This window comes from Triturus cristatus, chromosome 7, assembly GCF_964204655.1.
Source record: "Triturus cristatus chromosome 7, aTriCri1.1, whole genome shotgun sequence".
In the NCBI taxonomy this organism is placed as follows: Eukaryota; Metazoa; Chordata; class Amphibia; order Caudata; family Salamandridae; genus Triturus; species Triturus cristatus.
This window is the reverse complement of record NC_140590.1, coordinates 1,457,233,298-1,457,249,757: the sequence shown is the minus strand read 5'-3', so window position 1 is coordinate 1,457,249,757 and position 16,460 is coordinate 1,457,233,298. Positions and strand designations below refer to the sequence as shown.

At 43.4% G+C, this 16,460-nt stretch overlaps 1 protein-coding gene across 4 annotated transcripts in view; it reads right to left on the bottom strand.

The window, feature by feature from the left end:
• Window positions 1-289: 289 nt before the first annotated feature.
• Window positions 290-16,460, bottom strand: part of L3MBTL1 (L3MBTL histone methyl-lysine binding protein 1) — a 501,211-nt gene continuing 485,040 nt past the window's right edge. For all 4 annotated transcript variants that reach the window (XM_085619211.1, XM_085619212.1, XM_085619213.1 and 1 more), the window contains 2 exons: window positions 8,988-9,050; window positions 290-971 (listed from right to left, as the gene is read on the bottom strand). In XM_085619211.1, coding sequence (XP_085475337.1) covers window positions 837-971; window positions 8,988-9,050 — 198 coding nt within the window. In that variant the 3' untranslated portion in view covers window positions 290-836. The remainder of the gene's footprint in view (window positions 972-8,987; window positions 9,051-16,460) is intronic.

Here is a 16,460-nt window from a genome sequence, read left to right as displayed (position 1 = left end):
GCACCAGAGTGTATTGAGGTATGATGCACAGCAATGGAAAATGAAAGGACTGTTTTACAGGGTAACAAAATGTGGAGTGGCGTGTCATTTCCTGCCCAGGACACACAACTGTAATAGCAGTAGTAAAAAATGATGACGATATAAAGAGATCTAAAACCAAAATGCTTGCAGGTCAGCACAAAAGCAAATCTCATTTTCATATTGAGTTGCAACAACCCAAGTGCACAAAAAGACACTGGCTCAGTCACTGTAGGTGATCACATTAAATCACACTAGACATCAGTATCCATGAAATCAGCTTTAAAAAATAGTTCCGGCCATGGCTGGCAGTTTGACAAAAAGAACAAAACAATACACACTGGTCCCTTTCAAACACGTCAGCATTTATACCCCGGCAAAATAGTCTTTATGCATGGTATGGTGGGTTCTTGGAGCCACCCATTGGTTCTGCAAAAGTGGTTGTGTTCTGTTGATCAAATCACTGTCCCAGGGTACAGCCTGCTTGCACCAAGTCACATTACAGCAATAGAGGGGGCAGGGGACTCTGGGAGAATGAACACAACACAAAGATGATCTGAATCCCCTTTCATCGTCAACCAAATTAATGGAGTCACTGATCCACCTGCTGCTAAAAGACCAATCATTCTGAAGGAGAGCACCATAGCTGCGTGAAAACATGGGACATGGGGTGGAAAATGTAGCACCAAAGACAGAGAAACAGAGCGCTTGATCAGGTGTGTTTCTTTTTTAACAACAACAGTAGCTAGCCTCTTCCCTGCATGACGGAACCTATTATTGTCAAAATGACTCCACATAGGTTTGTGTTTCTGGCGTTGTCACTTTAAGGTGTCATCAGCATTTTTAAACATGAGGATGGAGTTGTAGATCTTCAAAGCAGGACCCAACTTCACACTCAGGATCTTGACAATGTCAGTCTGTGTCAGCAAAAGGAATGCTTCACCATCAATCATCTAGAAAGAAAAGAGAACATGTAAATCATGACCAAAGATGCCTTCATTATGTATTCATTCGCTTCCTGTTTTATCTTTTTAAGTGCCTTGTCTTGTAGCCACTTCGTGCTACATTCATCCTTCTGTTGTGGACATTAATGTCACAGAAACACTTGAGCAAGAGTTTATTTATAATATTTGCTGTCTGCAGATTACCCAATACATGACCCAAAAGATAAACAATGAAGTGTGAGATGATTGCAGTGGCAGAACACTAAGCTTACATGGACATCGCCTCAACCTGGAAGACTTCATGTAGTTACTCCATCTCTAGTACTTGGGGAATGTCAGTTGAATGAATGAAAGAAAACTTATAATGCGCAACTAAGCCCAAAGGCATCAAGGCGCCTAACACAAAAAGATCAAACAGACCAGGAACCAAAACTACGGGTAATCCTTGGCAAAAAGCCACGTCTTTAATGCCTTCCTAAACGTAGGGACAGTATATTGAGTTTTAATTTCAGTGGGGCAAGTATTCCACAGTTTTGGGGCTAAAGACGAGAAGGCCCTCCCTCCCCATTTAACTCATCGGAAACGGGGAACTGACAACAGATTCTTTCTCAGAGAGCTAAGGTTTCTGACCGGGACATACGGCACCAACAAGTCCTTCACCCCCTCAGCCCCCACGCCAGATAAAGCCCCGTAAGTCATGCAAAGGATCTTAAAAACGATCCTGTCTTGGATTGGGAGCCAATGCAGACTCTTCCTGGCAGCAGTAGACGAAGAAATCCTAGGAGCATTAAGCACAAATTTGGCTGCCGCATTCTGGGCTGTTTGCAAGTGTGACACAAGGCCCTTATTTACGCCAGCATAGAGAGCATTGCAGTAATCAAGCCGTGAGGCGACCAATGCAACAACAATCTGTTTGCGAGCATGCGGAGCCAGATAATGTCTAATTTTCCTAAGGATTCTGATAATACCCCAACAAGTAGCAACAATCTTATTAACCTGCTGAGACATGGAGAGAGCGTGATCGATCAGAACTCCCAGATTACGAGCCAAGTCCGTGGGTACAGGGCACACTCCCAAAGAGGGGGGCCACCACTCAGAGGACCAGATGTCCCTGTTTCCACCAAAAATAAGAACCTCTGATTTTTCCCCGTTCAGCTTTAGAGAATTGTAAATCATCCACTGAGAGACTGCCTCCATGCAGTTCCGAAAGCTGAGAGCGCAGGTACTGCCCGAGTGGGAAAGGGACACCATAATCTGGGTGTCGTCAGCATATGATACCACCTCCATCCCATAAGATCTTATTAGCTTGGCAAGTGGGGCCACATATATGTTAAAAAGGGTAGGACTTAAGGCCGACCTCTGAGGGACCCCACATTGGACAGGAAGGGATGGAGATAGGTATTCACCCAATTTGACCCTCTGTTCCCTCTGGTCAAGGAAGGAAGCCAGGAGGCTCAAGGCCAAACCTTCCACCCCTATCTCCCTAAGACGAGATATTAAAACCAAGGGAGATAGGGTATCGAAGGCGGCTGTCAAGTCCAACAAGACCAGAAGAGCGGTATGGCCCTGGTCAACCTCCTTGCGGATGTTATTGAGCACTACCGTTAGGGCCGACTCCGTACTATGATGTTTCCGAAAGCCATGCTGGGAGTGATCGAGACAGCCCGAGATGTCCAAAAATGCCGTCAGATGCTCATTCAGATGAATTTCGAGCATCTTTGCAGGAGCAGGAAGCAGTGAAATCGGCCCAAAATTTTTAAGGATTTCAGGGTCTAAAGTTGGCTTCTTTAGGAGAGGCTTAACCACAGCACTTTTCCACGAAGAGGGAAAAGTGCCCTCCTGTAATGCCCGGTTCATGATACTCAGGAGCGGGGGCAGGAGAGTTTCCCGACATTCCTTAAAAACTTTAAGAGGGCAGGGGTCCAAAGGGGACCCTGACCTGATCTTGGTTAGAAGCAGGTCTAGCTGTTGAAGGGAGAGCAGTGGAAAGTTGGACAGATTCACAGAAGGGGCCACCGTTCCACCACCCACACCAGGTATGACCGAAGGGAGGGGAGACAGCGCAGCCCTTTGCACTTCCAGGGCAGAGTAGATATCGGCTATTTTAGAATGGGAAAATTGGGCGATCTTATCGCAGAGACCCTGGGAGCTGGGGATAGGGTCGGGCACTTGCAAGGAGCACAGAGAATCTGCAATTTTAAAGAGTTCTCTGGGGGAGATAAGAGCGGTAGTCAGCTTAGAAAAGTACTCCTGCTTTTCTTTAATAACCTCCACTTTATATCCCTTAAGGAGAAGTTTATGTTTTTCCCTCTCCTGATAGTCCCAGCTCGCCCTCCACAGCCTTTCCTGCTTCCTACAGCCTTGTCTTAGAGCTCTCAGAGACTCTGAGAACCAGGGGGCCGAAGGTCTCTTCCTAGCAGAGTAACGAAAAGAAACAGGAGCCAGCAAATCCACCGCCGAGGTGATAGAGACAGTCAGTTCAAGGGCCGCTGTACTGACATCCTTTGCTGTGGCAGTTGCTAAATTAGAAATTAAAGGAGCCAGGGTGTCATTGGAAATACTCTCATAGTTGCGCTTAGGTTCTCTCTTGCTGGGACCCCTCAACTTAGTATATGCAGGAGAGGCCTGAAGCTTCAAAGGGACCGCTAAATGATCCGACCAAACCAACGGTATAGGCACATCTGTCGTCAGCCTCGAATCATTAGAGAACACCCCATCCAGGATGTGACCTTCCCGGTGGGTAGCGCTGGTAACCAATTGCTGAAAAACACAAGCGGCCAATGACTCCAAAAGGGGAAGCGATTCCCTGGAATCTAGGTTTTCCAGATGGAAATTGAAGTCTCCCAGAACGGTAAGTTGGGCGCAGCCAAAATAGGGCTCTAGGAGATTAAACAGAGAATGGCTAAAATCCACTCTCGGTCCCGGCGGTCTATAGATCAGTATGCCTGCAAAGGAGCAGCAAAAGGGGAAATTATCAAAAAGTGTAAGGCCTGAAGGGTATCTGAGGGGGCGGATAGAATAGAAATACGACAGTTATGGGAATTCTTATAGAGGATCCCCAGACCTCCTCCCCTACGTCCCACTCGGTCCGACCTGACTAACGCATGGCCCTCCGGAATAGCTTCCACCAGGTTAGGCCCAGAGGAGTCAGAGGCCCAGGTTTCTGTAATGAAAACCCAGGAAGGCTTTCTTACAGCCACAAACTCACTAAAGGCGATGTTATTCTTCACCAACGATCTAGAGTTAATGAGAAAGCTGGTTTCACTCGCAGGAATAGCGGGGGAGGCAGAGTCTGTAGGGGGGAGAACACTAGAAACACACTCTATCGACGGCATACAGTTTCTAAGAGAACAGCAGCAAAAGGGGGCATCAGGAAGAGCCTCCGGAGGACAAGAGAAATGACATGATAGCCGTGGGGTTCTGAGGGCAATTAGCTCATGGTAGAGATACTTAAAGCTATCATCTCTGTCACCACTCTCTCCTAGTGACTTCTTACCATGCCCAGTTCCTAGCCCGTCCTTAGCGCGGACGGGCACAGACGGGCTGGACTCTGGCGTGACTCTGGCGCGATTACGGCGCACCCGCTGCGCGCAAACACCGCGCGTATGCATAGTGGGTTAATATAGAGGTCTAGCGCGTCAGCCGGACAACTAGAGGGCAAAACAAAATGGTGCCCACAAAGCGTCCCTTCCTACCCCCAAAATGGCGTGAGATTGCCGGTACACCGCGCTGAGGGAGATCCGCTGAAGCCGCGGTGATTCTGAGAATTTTTATAATGCAGGTATGCGGTGATGAGCTAAAAACCGGGGAAAAGCTAACACAAATACCAACACAAATTTAATAAAACAGGGAGTTTTTAAAATACTCAAATGTACGAGTATAGCGAGGATATTTTGGAGGAATGAAAGCGCCCAGTGACAAGCGCTAAACGTAGTATGAGTAGCCTTGTAGAGTTGTTACAACTCGTTCGTTTACATCGACAGTCATTACTTGGTGGTACTTTACACCAGGAGTACTTTACTACAGTGAGATGGCAAGACTGTTTACAATATATATATATATATATATATATATATATATATATATATATATATATATATATATATATATATATATATATATATATATATATATATATATATATATATATATATATATATATATATCTGTCTATATGTATTTAAAATATATATGTATTTATATATGTAATATCCCATTAATTATAATTAATTAAAATTACATTATTTTTATTTAATGATATTTACTTTTTGAAAATATATTCTAATATTAATATATGATTTTAACAAAGTTATAATTTAATTTAAATTTAAATTTATGAGCCCTTAAAATGCACATTACTACCCCTATACACTACCCATCTCTGATCACAAAAACTTCATACTAACCATCTCTGAGCCCCCGAAAATCTTCACTACCCCTATTAACTACAAATACTTCAGCCCTAAAAACTCCTTACTACCCCTATATCCTACCCATGCCTGAGCCCTCAAATCTCCTTACTACCCTTAAAACTATATCCACTATTGAGCAGTAAAAACCCTTTCCAACCCATATGGACTACTCATTCCGCAGCCCTAAAACACCTTAATACCCCTATAAACTATCCATACTTGAGTCCTAATACGTCTTACTAACACTATATACTACCCATCCCTAAACCCTGAAAACAATTTACAACCCCTGTACACTACACATCCCTGAGTCTGAAATCTGTTTACTACCCCTATTCACTACCTATCTCTGAACTCTAAAAAATACTACTTTTTTGTATATTGAAATAAAATGTAAAATATCAGCCCATACTTATTATTCATTATTTACAGCCCATACTTATTATTCATTATGTACATAAACTCAATTCATTTTACTTAATAATTAATCAAATATAATTTTTTTTATCCAGTTATTAAAATGGCTTATCTATTATTTATTAAGGTTTATATTTGATTACTTATGACTAAATCAATTTGACTTAATGAAATGAAGGCGAAAGAGAACAACACCACCTTAAAGGCATACACTACACTTAATTAATTAAATTAGATTTAAATTGCTATTACAATCTTAAGTCTCCTAACCTGGAAAACGTACCTACAATGTAATAACTTCCGATGTAAAAATCGCACTCTACTGACTCGCGATGTAACTCATACTATGTAACATAACATACCGTATTTCAGTGTCAATGCATGTCATGGTCAGAGCAGGTGGGGGTCATGGCCACTGTGGATGCAATGGTCTCTTACTGAAATGACTGGCAGTGTGTTTATAACAGTTAAAATAAGAGGAATATAGCAAATAATAGACACAACATTGACATATCTTACACCATTAGTCTTCAGAAAATTGTAGCCAAGCTGCCCATATTTTCCCATGTTTCATGGACACCCACTGGATTTATAGACGACCTCCTCTGCAGTGGCACAACAGTCCATCCCACGTGTCCTCTCCGCTAGTGAGGGGGCTTTCTCCGAACGCCAATGCCAAGCAATATCTCTCTTGCAGCAAGGAATCCCATCACCACCAATGATCTAGATGTTTGGTCGCCCCATTCCTAAATTGTCCATATGGCAGCGAATGACCATCCTGGGGTCGGGATTCATTGTTCTACTCACTAAGCTGGGCGGCATCCTATGAATGGCGACCCATTATTGCTGTAGGATACAAGAATCCCAAATTGTATGATATAAGCTTCCATCTGCAGACCTAATCTAATGATCAGTGGCTTTTCTGGCGGCCTCAGTTACATTGGGTGGTTCAAGGGAATTTTGGAGACGCCTTGGGGACAGTCAGCAGCTTAGAAATGACCTATATCATCAATATCATGGCTCTGTATCCGCTAGTTTGCCGGTAAGTGCTCTTTCTGTAGAATGCACATAAAAACAAATATACAATATAAGCAGCCCACACGCACAAGCACAATTTTTATGTAATGTATATAGATTGGCTGTAGGGCACAGAACAACATTCTGGAGTCTTTAGGCATACTCTGGTTTTTTATGGGTTACATGTTTCATCCAATATGTGTTTCGCGTTGTATGTATGTAGGCCGAGGGGAATTCTCAAGGCTATTGGTTTTGGAGGTAGCAGAGTCTGACAACTACTGGGGCATAGTTACAATGAAATGGCGCAGCGCCGCAAACAATTTTGTTGCGTTGAGCTGCGTCATTTCAAAAACACAGGGATGCGCCGTATATACAAGTGCTCTCCCCTGCACCGGCGAACAAAGAGCAGCCATGCGCCAACGCAGGCATCCTTGCACTATGGTGCAAGGGTGCCTGTGCTGCAGGGATGATTGTGTTTGTGGTGGAAGGTACTCCATCCTGCCCAAAACAATAATTAATTGCATGTTGCTCCTTCTGTGTGTGCTGCATTACGCAGCACACATAGAAAGAGCAATAAACAAGGAGATATAAAAGTATTTTTCCTCGTTGCACCATTTTAACGCCTCCCCTGGAAAGGTGTTAGTTTTTGATGCTGCCTCAGATTTATGAATCCTTGTAAATCTGGGACAGTATTAAAAAGCCATGGGTTTTGCCTGGAAACACCCACAGCAACACCCATAACATGACCCTTTGACGCAGAGTACTGTGTGAAAAAAGGTAATATTTACAAGGCTGTGTAAAGCCACGCAAAGTGTCTTTGCGTGGCCTTGTAAATATGGGCCAGCACACATCGCCACTGGAGCGTGAAAAAAAGTAAAGCTTCGGTGGTGCTAGGGGCTTGTAAATATGCCCCTAGGTTTGACATTTCCTATTTGTTTACGTCTTGCATTCTGGAAGTGGCTCTGCTTGAGAACAGGCCACATTCAGAGTGAACATGCTCCTAGGAACTCCCAAGCAAAATCTCTTCTTTAAGAAAATATAGTATTTATCAAAAGCAAACAGAATATTATTATGTTCTTGAACCAAGCAATTGTTGCACATAATGTAACATAACAACTTTGGGGCATATTAACAAGGAACAGGGAAAATTAACGCTAAGGGCGCTTAGCGTTAATTTTTTTAACGCCCGCTATCACTGGATAATATCGCCTGGTTATCGCGATATTAACAACGCTAACCGCCTAGGCGATAAAAAATCCAGCGATAGCGGCATTTTGGGAGGTTATCGCTGGTAATGCAGCGATAAAACTACTAGGATAGGGATATCCTTGTTGATAGCCCATGGCGGACTTAGCCATGTAATCCACCTCCCATTGGATTACATGGCTAAATCTGAAAATTAGCAGACGTAAAAAAGCAGCGTTAACTGTGGTTAGCGCTGCTTTTTTTGTCTCTAACAGGGTTAGCGTGAAGATTGATAATTTGAGAAATGTCGCTTAGCGACATTTCTCCTATTATTTTGCTCTGGAACGCCCACTTTGCATCTCATTAGAGATGCAAAGGGAAGCGTAGTGAAAAAGGGTGCTAACATGCGATTTTGCATGCTAGCACCCTGTTGTTGATAGGGCGATATTATTATCTCCGCTTCTTTGGCTTTTAAAGCCAAAAAAGCAGAGATAAAGCCCTTGTTAATATGCCCCTTTGTTTATATTGGTGGGGTGCTTGCACTGTATATTTGTTTGTATACTGTACTGCTAAGCCAAAGCTGAAGCTCATTACATACCATTCCAGGACCAAGCCTTGGTTATCCAATAATGCTATGCTCAACATGGCACCTACTGCACTCATGCAGACCTACGGGAGGAACTGTGTCGGACCACAAAGGTGGAATTAGGGGCTGCTGCAGGTTATGAGTGAGTTCCTTCACTGGCGTAACGAAAAGTGAGGGGGCCTCCCTGCACGGCACATAGAGGGGCCCCCTCCGGGCTCAATCAGGAGCTCTCCAGCCAGAGTGCAGTGCCGAGGGGGCCCCTTGAAGTTTGGGCCCCAGGCACCACGGGGCCTGTGCTACGCCCCTGAGTTCCTTGAGCTAACAGGCTCGGAACACTCTGAGCTTCAGAGACGTACATATGACTAAAGTGCTTCTGGAGTGCCCTTAAACTCATTGAATTCCACTCACCTCATCCTTGAAGAGCCTGGCTTGGTCTTCACAACCTGTCAGGTTCTGAACAAAGGTGAACACCTGAAGATACAAAAGAAAAGCAAATCACTCTACTGGGCTGTATCATACTTACTGTACAATCCTGTTATAAGAATATACAGGTCCATATAATTTTTTTCATATTCTCAAATTCAAAGACTCTTTCTACTTTTTTCACTGTGGAATGGGGAAGAGGTGTGGTGCAGTGGCCAGGGTGCCTGACTCCGGACCACGGGGCTCACGGTTTGATCCCCAGTGCCGGAGGGGACTCTTGGCAATAGATTGCCTATTCTTCCCGACGGCCCCCAGCACCTTGACACCCTCAGGTAATAGTACGCTTTACAAATATTGGATTTCATTTAATTATCAATGGTAATTTCACTCACAAGGAATTATGGAAATTGTAGATATTCAAACTAATGTACTCTCTATCCAGCCTTACACCCGCTTCAGTCACAGTACGTCTGTGCCAGTCGCGGCCTACATATGGTTGAAGATTAGCTCCCTAATATAAGATACTACCTTACTCTTTATAGAAACCCTATTTAGGTCTTGCTTGCATGAGCATGCGCTAGCACATGTGCCCTCGTATGCAAGATTCTTGTGTTCAGTAGCGGGCTTGAACCCCGCCCATTGCTTGCCAGTCTGGGCATCACTGTCGCTCTTCTTTGCTGCCTCCTAATTGGGCAGCACTTGCAATGTGTCACTTCCTTTTCTTTCCATAGTGCACGCACCAGCGCAGATTAATTAAATTTGATTAGTGTCCCTCCACTTGCCATCAGCTGCTTGCGCTGCGATTCAAGTACTATTTCATCAGAAAAAAGTGCTGTGATGCAGTCTGCTCTGGCTGCGTCATATCACTATTTTTTCTTCTCCCCATCCTGTCACTGTTTCTTCTCCCCCACACCGCCTTACTGCACACTCTGCTCCACGGGCCAGCGCTGGCCATTTCATAGTACTTAAAACAAGTATACCATTACCTAATCCACCTGTCCCTCATTAATTACCCTCTTTTTCCCACCAGACATATTGGCTTTGCCAAAGCTTGTTTATGATGTTTCGTTACTGTTTCCACAAGGCTGATATTTCACCAACAGAGCTGGTATTTTTATGTGAATGCTTGGAAATAAATGAAAATATGGAGACACCTTTGTTTTGTTCTTTAAATCAAAAAGCTAAAACAGTAATTTGAGGTTTAACGAATCTGCAGAGGTATTGGGTTATCTGACCCACACCGTTTAACAACACTAGAGCAGAATAGAGCTATAATTTCCATGGCAGTAATGTAAACTGGAGAAAGGTACATCAATTCTTATTAAAGTACCAGGAGCAACCTCTTTTACAGTAAAAAACATATCAACAAATGTTTCCAATTTCTGCTTTCAGATAGTGGCAAATTTATGTTGTAATCTGTTACTAATGCTGGGTTAATTCTGGCTCGAGACACTCAGCGTGCTTTCACCACTGCAACCTCTATCTTACTTTCACAAACGTGCCCCAGTGAAACATGCCCCAGTGTTTACCACCTCTTCTTCATGTGGCGTGAGCAGTACCAGCTGATGACAATGAATAGAGGAACAGGATGGGAATCAAGGAGAACCAAAAGAGGCCCTGGGCATAGACTCTGATTCAAAATAGATAGCACACCTCCTTTCTCCCCTCTTTCCCCTCCTTTCAAATGAGCCCTAGTAGGAAGAATTTGTACAAAGGCACCAGTTCCAAGGAAGTATAAAGGAATGCTCATATTTGCTTAGAGCTTCTTAATTTTGTGAGAGAGGCCAAATAAAGAGAATGTTGACACATGCCCCAAATGGCTCAGATGAGATTTCTGAGGCTGTTGTCTGACACCTCCAACAATTCAGGAGGAGGACCAGGAAAAATGTGCAAGGAAATACCCGAATAGGTTCCTTCTTCTTCTTCTGTAATGACTAAAAAGTGTAGCCTCTAGAAGAAAGATGTCTTCTCAACTGTTTAACTGATGTGCAGACTGGAGGTTGTCTCCAGTTCTAAAGTTATTTATCCTGGATATCAGACAAATTCCTTCAAGTTCTGAGGTTTCATAGACCTTAAGGTTTTTGTTGAAAGTACTCCATTTTAGGGTAAAATAGATGGTTTGAGTTTGAGAAATATAAATGTATGTGTCTTGTAAATGTATGTGTCTTGTAAAGCGCACTACTGCCCTGAGGCGTCCTGGCGCTGTAGACCGCTGGGGAACCCGTCCTGGCTATCCCTGTGAAATGCTCCCTCCTGGGTATCTCCAAGGTGAAACCAGGCATCCCCAGCGAATGTGGGGGGCTGTTGTGGAGATGAGGCAAGCTAATGCCCATAGTTGCCAAGTGTGATCCCTGGTTAGAGTAGGCACCGAGGCGAGAATTATCGAGTCCGCTGGCCCTGGTCCACGACCCTGCTGTGTCAGGAATTGAACCCTGCTCCTGGGCCATCCTCTGCTTCCGGGTCTGCTGCCTCTAACCAGTGAGCCACACCACTCCATATAAACCACGAGCATGTAAAATTGAAGGGTATATTGTATAATCACTTGTGGCCTTTTCGAATTATAAAACACAGAATCAAGACGTAAAAGAGTTATCATATAAGAATGAATACAGTGCAATAAAATTAGAAAATAATACATTTTTTGGAAAAATATGGCGAAAGGGTGGATTCACAAATGGGTAAACAGAAGTGGTTACTTAAATAAGATATAATGAAGGCCCAAGGTGGAATGCCATGCTCAGAAAGTTAGTTCTGTTTTGGGCAAATCTTTAAAGAGAGAGTTCAAGGCAGAGGACTGGTGAGGTTTCAGTTGGTGTTTTCGTATGGAGTATGTGTCCTGCACAATTTCCTCAGAAGATCATTTTAGCCACATTGTCGGTAGATTAGTTTGCTAACCCAGCACCTACACCACCTCCCAAGATGTATGTCTGCTGTTTGAGATAGCCCATAGATCAAGCTGTCAATCCACAGCTACCATCATCGTCAGTCTTTTTGTTTGAAGGATCTCAGTTGCCCCCAAGAAGCGTGCTATCGCTCTAACACTTTGGATGACCCAGTATTATAACAGATGAGCGATGTTGTGTTTTAATCAGTCTACTGTCTTATTCTTTAATTGGGACTGAAATTGTCATTTTTCTAATCGAGGTGTACACCATGCAATCAAGCAGTAAATTTAGTAAGTGATTCACCACTGGATCCACACCACTGGTATTTCTCTGAGTGTGATGGAGCACTCCACAATGATCCTTTTTTGCAGGTAGGTTGGTAAAACATGCTGGGTAAAAAATGCCTCAAAGATGACACCATTGAACAAGTGTTTGTCTCACGTAAAGACCTCCACTCAGACTATGTTTGGTTGTTGCCAGATCTTAATGATTTTCTTTAATCATATTTCCATTGATTGCTGCCTTACTCGGGCCTTTCCTGAAGCCTAACATAGTCAGAGGCATTAAGTCTTACTGGTTGAGACTTTCCAGCTAGTGCTCGAAGGCTTTCCATATACAGGTTTTTCTTGGCCGGGTTTCAGCCTCTTTCCAGACCCTGACCATCGGGTAGTCAGTTATGCTGAAGTGTTTTGGCAGCAGCAGTCCTCGATACGTAGGAGACACAAAAACAAGAACTGCTGCGGCTATCTGTATTTAGGTCATACTTACTTTTTTACTTTAGTGACTCCTGGTTTGCTGTGTCCCCCTCTGAATCTACTCATTGCAAATGCCTTATTTCAAGTATATCTCTACCTTGTGATAATGATTTATCTCCATGGCTGGTAGTAGTAGGATTCACTCTTGAATAGTCAAAGGAATTCATTGTTGCGGACAGCCTCTTCTTACTTTATGTCAAAAGAGTAACGCCCTGCAGACTAAATGACTAAGGGTTGTGATAAGGATGGTGTTAAAATCACTTGAAGTAATGGCTTCTTTCAGCTTGCAAGTTGCTTAAAATGTTTGCATTTTCTGCGATCTGTCATCTTTAGCATTACAGCTTTTTTTTGCAGTGGATTAAAGTGCAGTGAAACAGAATAACATATGACATGTAGGCACTTTCTAAAACATGCATTGGGCAGGTAGTTGGCCCTCATTTAAGTCCTGACAATTACTTATTGTTCTGTCTGGGGTGATACCGCCTGAAAGGGTTGGAATAAATTGACATCACAGGCTGAGAATAGGTTGGCTCTAGAGTTCAGAATAAGTATCCTCACTCTAGGATGTGACTAAGTGGATGAGTGTTCCTTAAATGGTGGTTACAGATTCTCATGAGTGAGTAAGTAGGGTATACTTAGGGGATAATATGGGTGGAAAGTCTGAGTGAATGATGAGCATAATTAACAATGAATGACAACACAACAGTAATACATCCTGTTTAAGAATACACTTCAGTAGTGATTCAAACAACCATCATTTATTGCTCCGTCTACTAAATAAAAAACAACAAGTGGCCAATCTGTGCACGTCACACATGCCCTTGTAATGTTAGATAAACAACTAATTGAGTGATCCACTATAAACAGTTCCTACAAGGAGTCCCAGGTCCAATCCACAAAGGGAACTCTGCAAATATCTAGTTTTCTAAGGGATGGTCACTAAGGCTTAATGCTTGGCAACTGAGCAAATGCAGTACTCAGCCATCTAACAAATATATCAGTGAGTAGTGAAGATGAATCATGACATTTGGGCTTGAAAAGACAAAGATTATTGGACCAGATGAGAACTGTATGAAGAAGTGGGTCTTTAAGAGTTACAACTTGGCTGTTCTTCCCTCTGAAGCTACACTGATCTTCAACTATGAGCCTGACTTGCAGCACTGCCTGTGGGGCCTGGTGGCAAGCATGTCTACTCTCTTGTGCTCAGGCAAAGGGATACACACCTAAGGGGGCACGCTTTACTGGTCAGTGCCTCGGGTATGGGCACTTGAATGCCTACACTTTGACTCCTGGAATAAAGGAGCTTAGACAACAGAAGTTTTACTCTGGCATGGACCGTCACAGAAATCAACACGCTTTTCACCTCAGATTACCTTGTTTCCAGTGGCTAGGAGGCCTATAGGGTTTGCTGGGGTTTGGGGAATAAGCACTTCTCTGTTTCAAAGAAGGGGCTGAGGAACCTACTGAACCAAAGAAGGACACAAACCAAAATTGGAGGACTCCTTTCAAGTCTTCACAAGAGGATATTCTTGACCATTAGTATATAATGCATGTAAACGGGGACTGCTGTGTGTTGCAAACCTTTCTGAGTCCATCTCTATCATGTGTTGTGTCCCCTGCACAGCATTCCTTTGTTTCTCTCCTGAGTTTCACTGTCTTGGCTGCTCTGATCTTTATTTTGCATGCCCTTGTTTTTGCTGTAAGTTGTTACTTGTGAGCTTCATTATTTGCTGAAGAAATGTTTTATTACTTATTCTTTTTTGGGTGCCCTTTTTGTTGCTTGGGTTTTCCATGATCTTTTGTGTTCTTATGGGCACCTAACTTGTCATAGCGATGTTACAGTCTCTGGTTGATCACAAGTGTAACCACTGTAGCAGTTATCTTTGGGATGAGAACTTAGATACCATGCAGTTTCTTGATATTCTCTTTCTTATTTATTAGTACACTGTCCGCAGGAATGCAGCCAATGTAGCAGTTATCTTTTGGATTAGGCACTGAACTACTTAGATATCACACAATATTGTCAAATTGATTAGTGTACTGGGAAGGGTAAAAGAGGTGGACTATGGATTATATGATTGTATTTCAAACAAATATAGTCTTTTCTTTCTTTCATTCTTTCATTTCATTTCTATTCATCTCCAAATTCTCCCCACCAGCAGCTGCAAAATATTCATTGCAGCCATACTTTTTTTTTCAGTTGAATCTAATTTTAACATGTATATTTGTGTTTTTTTAGCTATAAAGGAGATTTCTTTCCAACTAGTCTCCCCTACCTTTTCCCAAAATTTCTGTGAGTTAATGGACTTCTAATTTTTTATGCTATTGCCTTTCACGATAAAATAAGGGTACATTTTGGTGATTTGAATAGGGAATAAGGTTTCAAAATCTAAACTTTCTTCTAAATCTAGATCTACAACCATTTTTTCTTGTACATACGATTTGTAATTCAGAGATAAAGACCTATCTGTGTGTTGCTTGCCAAGGGAGTAGAGATTGCAGAAGTTCAGGTGTGCACCTTATGAGTCCCGGCCAACGGCAGTTAGCACCAATTCATGTTTAGCTGTTCACTTCCCAGTCCTCTTGGTCTACTTACCTGCACTCACCAACATGGTTCCAGGTACATTTACCTAAGGTTGAATCGTGTTGCCCCTTACCCACCCTTCTTTGCATGCACAATGGAAGGAAAGCTAGGTCTGGGGCCAGGGTCGGAGCTATTAATAGAGCTAAAGAGGGATAAGGGGTAGAGGAATATAGTGCATGATGTCTAAACTTACACTTTACACCTCTCCCATTGTTGTGCGCTTGCCTAGAGGAATACTCTGCAGCGGATGTCCCCTCATGACTCTGAATTAATATTTAGTTGATCTCTTTATTAACCTGCCAAGACAAAGATGACTGCATTGCTCTTTGAACATGGGTGGCATTTCTATCTCGTTTGAAATCAACACCAATTGGCATGGCACTGGCTAATATTATGTGAATATCAGGAGTAAGGAGAACGCTACAAAACAGTAAGTATCTGTTTGTTGTGTGTAGTGCTGTAGATTCTCATGCTTAGCATACTCCTGGCATCTAGTGTTGTGGTTTGATGCTTGCAAGTTGTTTTTCTTTGAAGAAGTATTTTGAGACACAAGATATGGTACGACTCCTCCTCTTGGCGCACATTGCACATGAGCACCGACCCTATGTTGTATTGTTTTCCGCACAACAGGTGAGAGTAAGTATGGAGTGTGAACATAGGTATGATGCGACAAGCGCAATAAGGAAGGAAAATACAGAAAGTAAGAGTTCTCCAAAGAGGAAGGGATGTCCATACCAGAGAGGAGTCACTGGAGGCGATGAGAGATGCAAGAGAGACACTAGATGTGAAGAAGCATCAGGACGAGCCGAGGGGAGGAGCAAGCAACAGTAGTGGAGTGGTGCAGTCCGGGGAGCGTACCTGCTCGGCTCAAGCAGTAGTCGAGGCAGTGGACGGCGGCAGCGAACAGCGGCCTCTAACACCTGGAGAGAGTGCCAAACAGCAGTTCACACCGGGCCGTACTTGTCCCTGCACTTGTCCCCGATTCGCACCATAAGACACTAGACAGTGTCGTCCCTCGTACCTCCCATCTCGCTCCCACTCACGGGTCCTGGTTTCCAGATCCTAGGGGGCCTGCTCTCACCAGGCTCCAACAAAGAGCCGGTACAGGCAGGCAGGGTGAGCGAGGCAAAAAGGCAACAAGGCAAGGTGAGGAGGAGGAGGAGAGGTGTAGATGTTCCACGCTGCAGAGGCAGTAACTACCGGCTGTCGAGTGTGAAACTGTGGCACAGTGGAA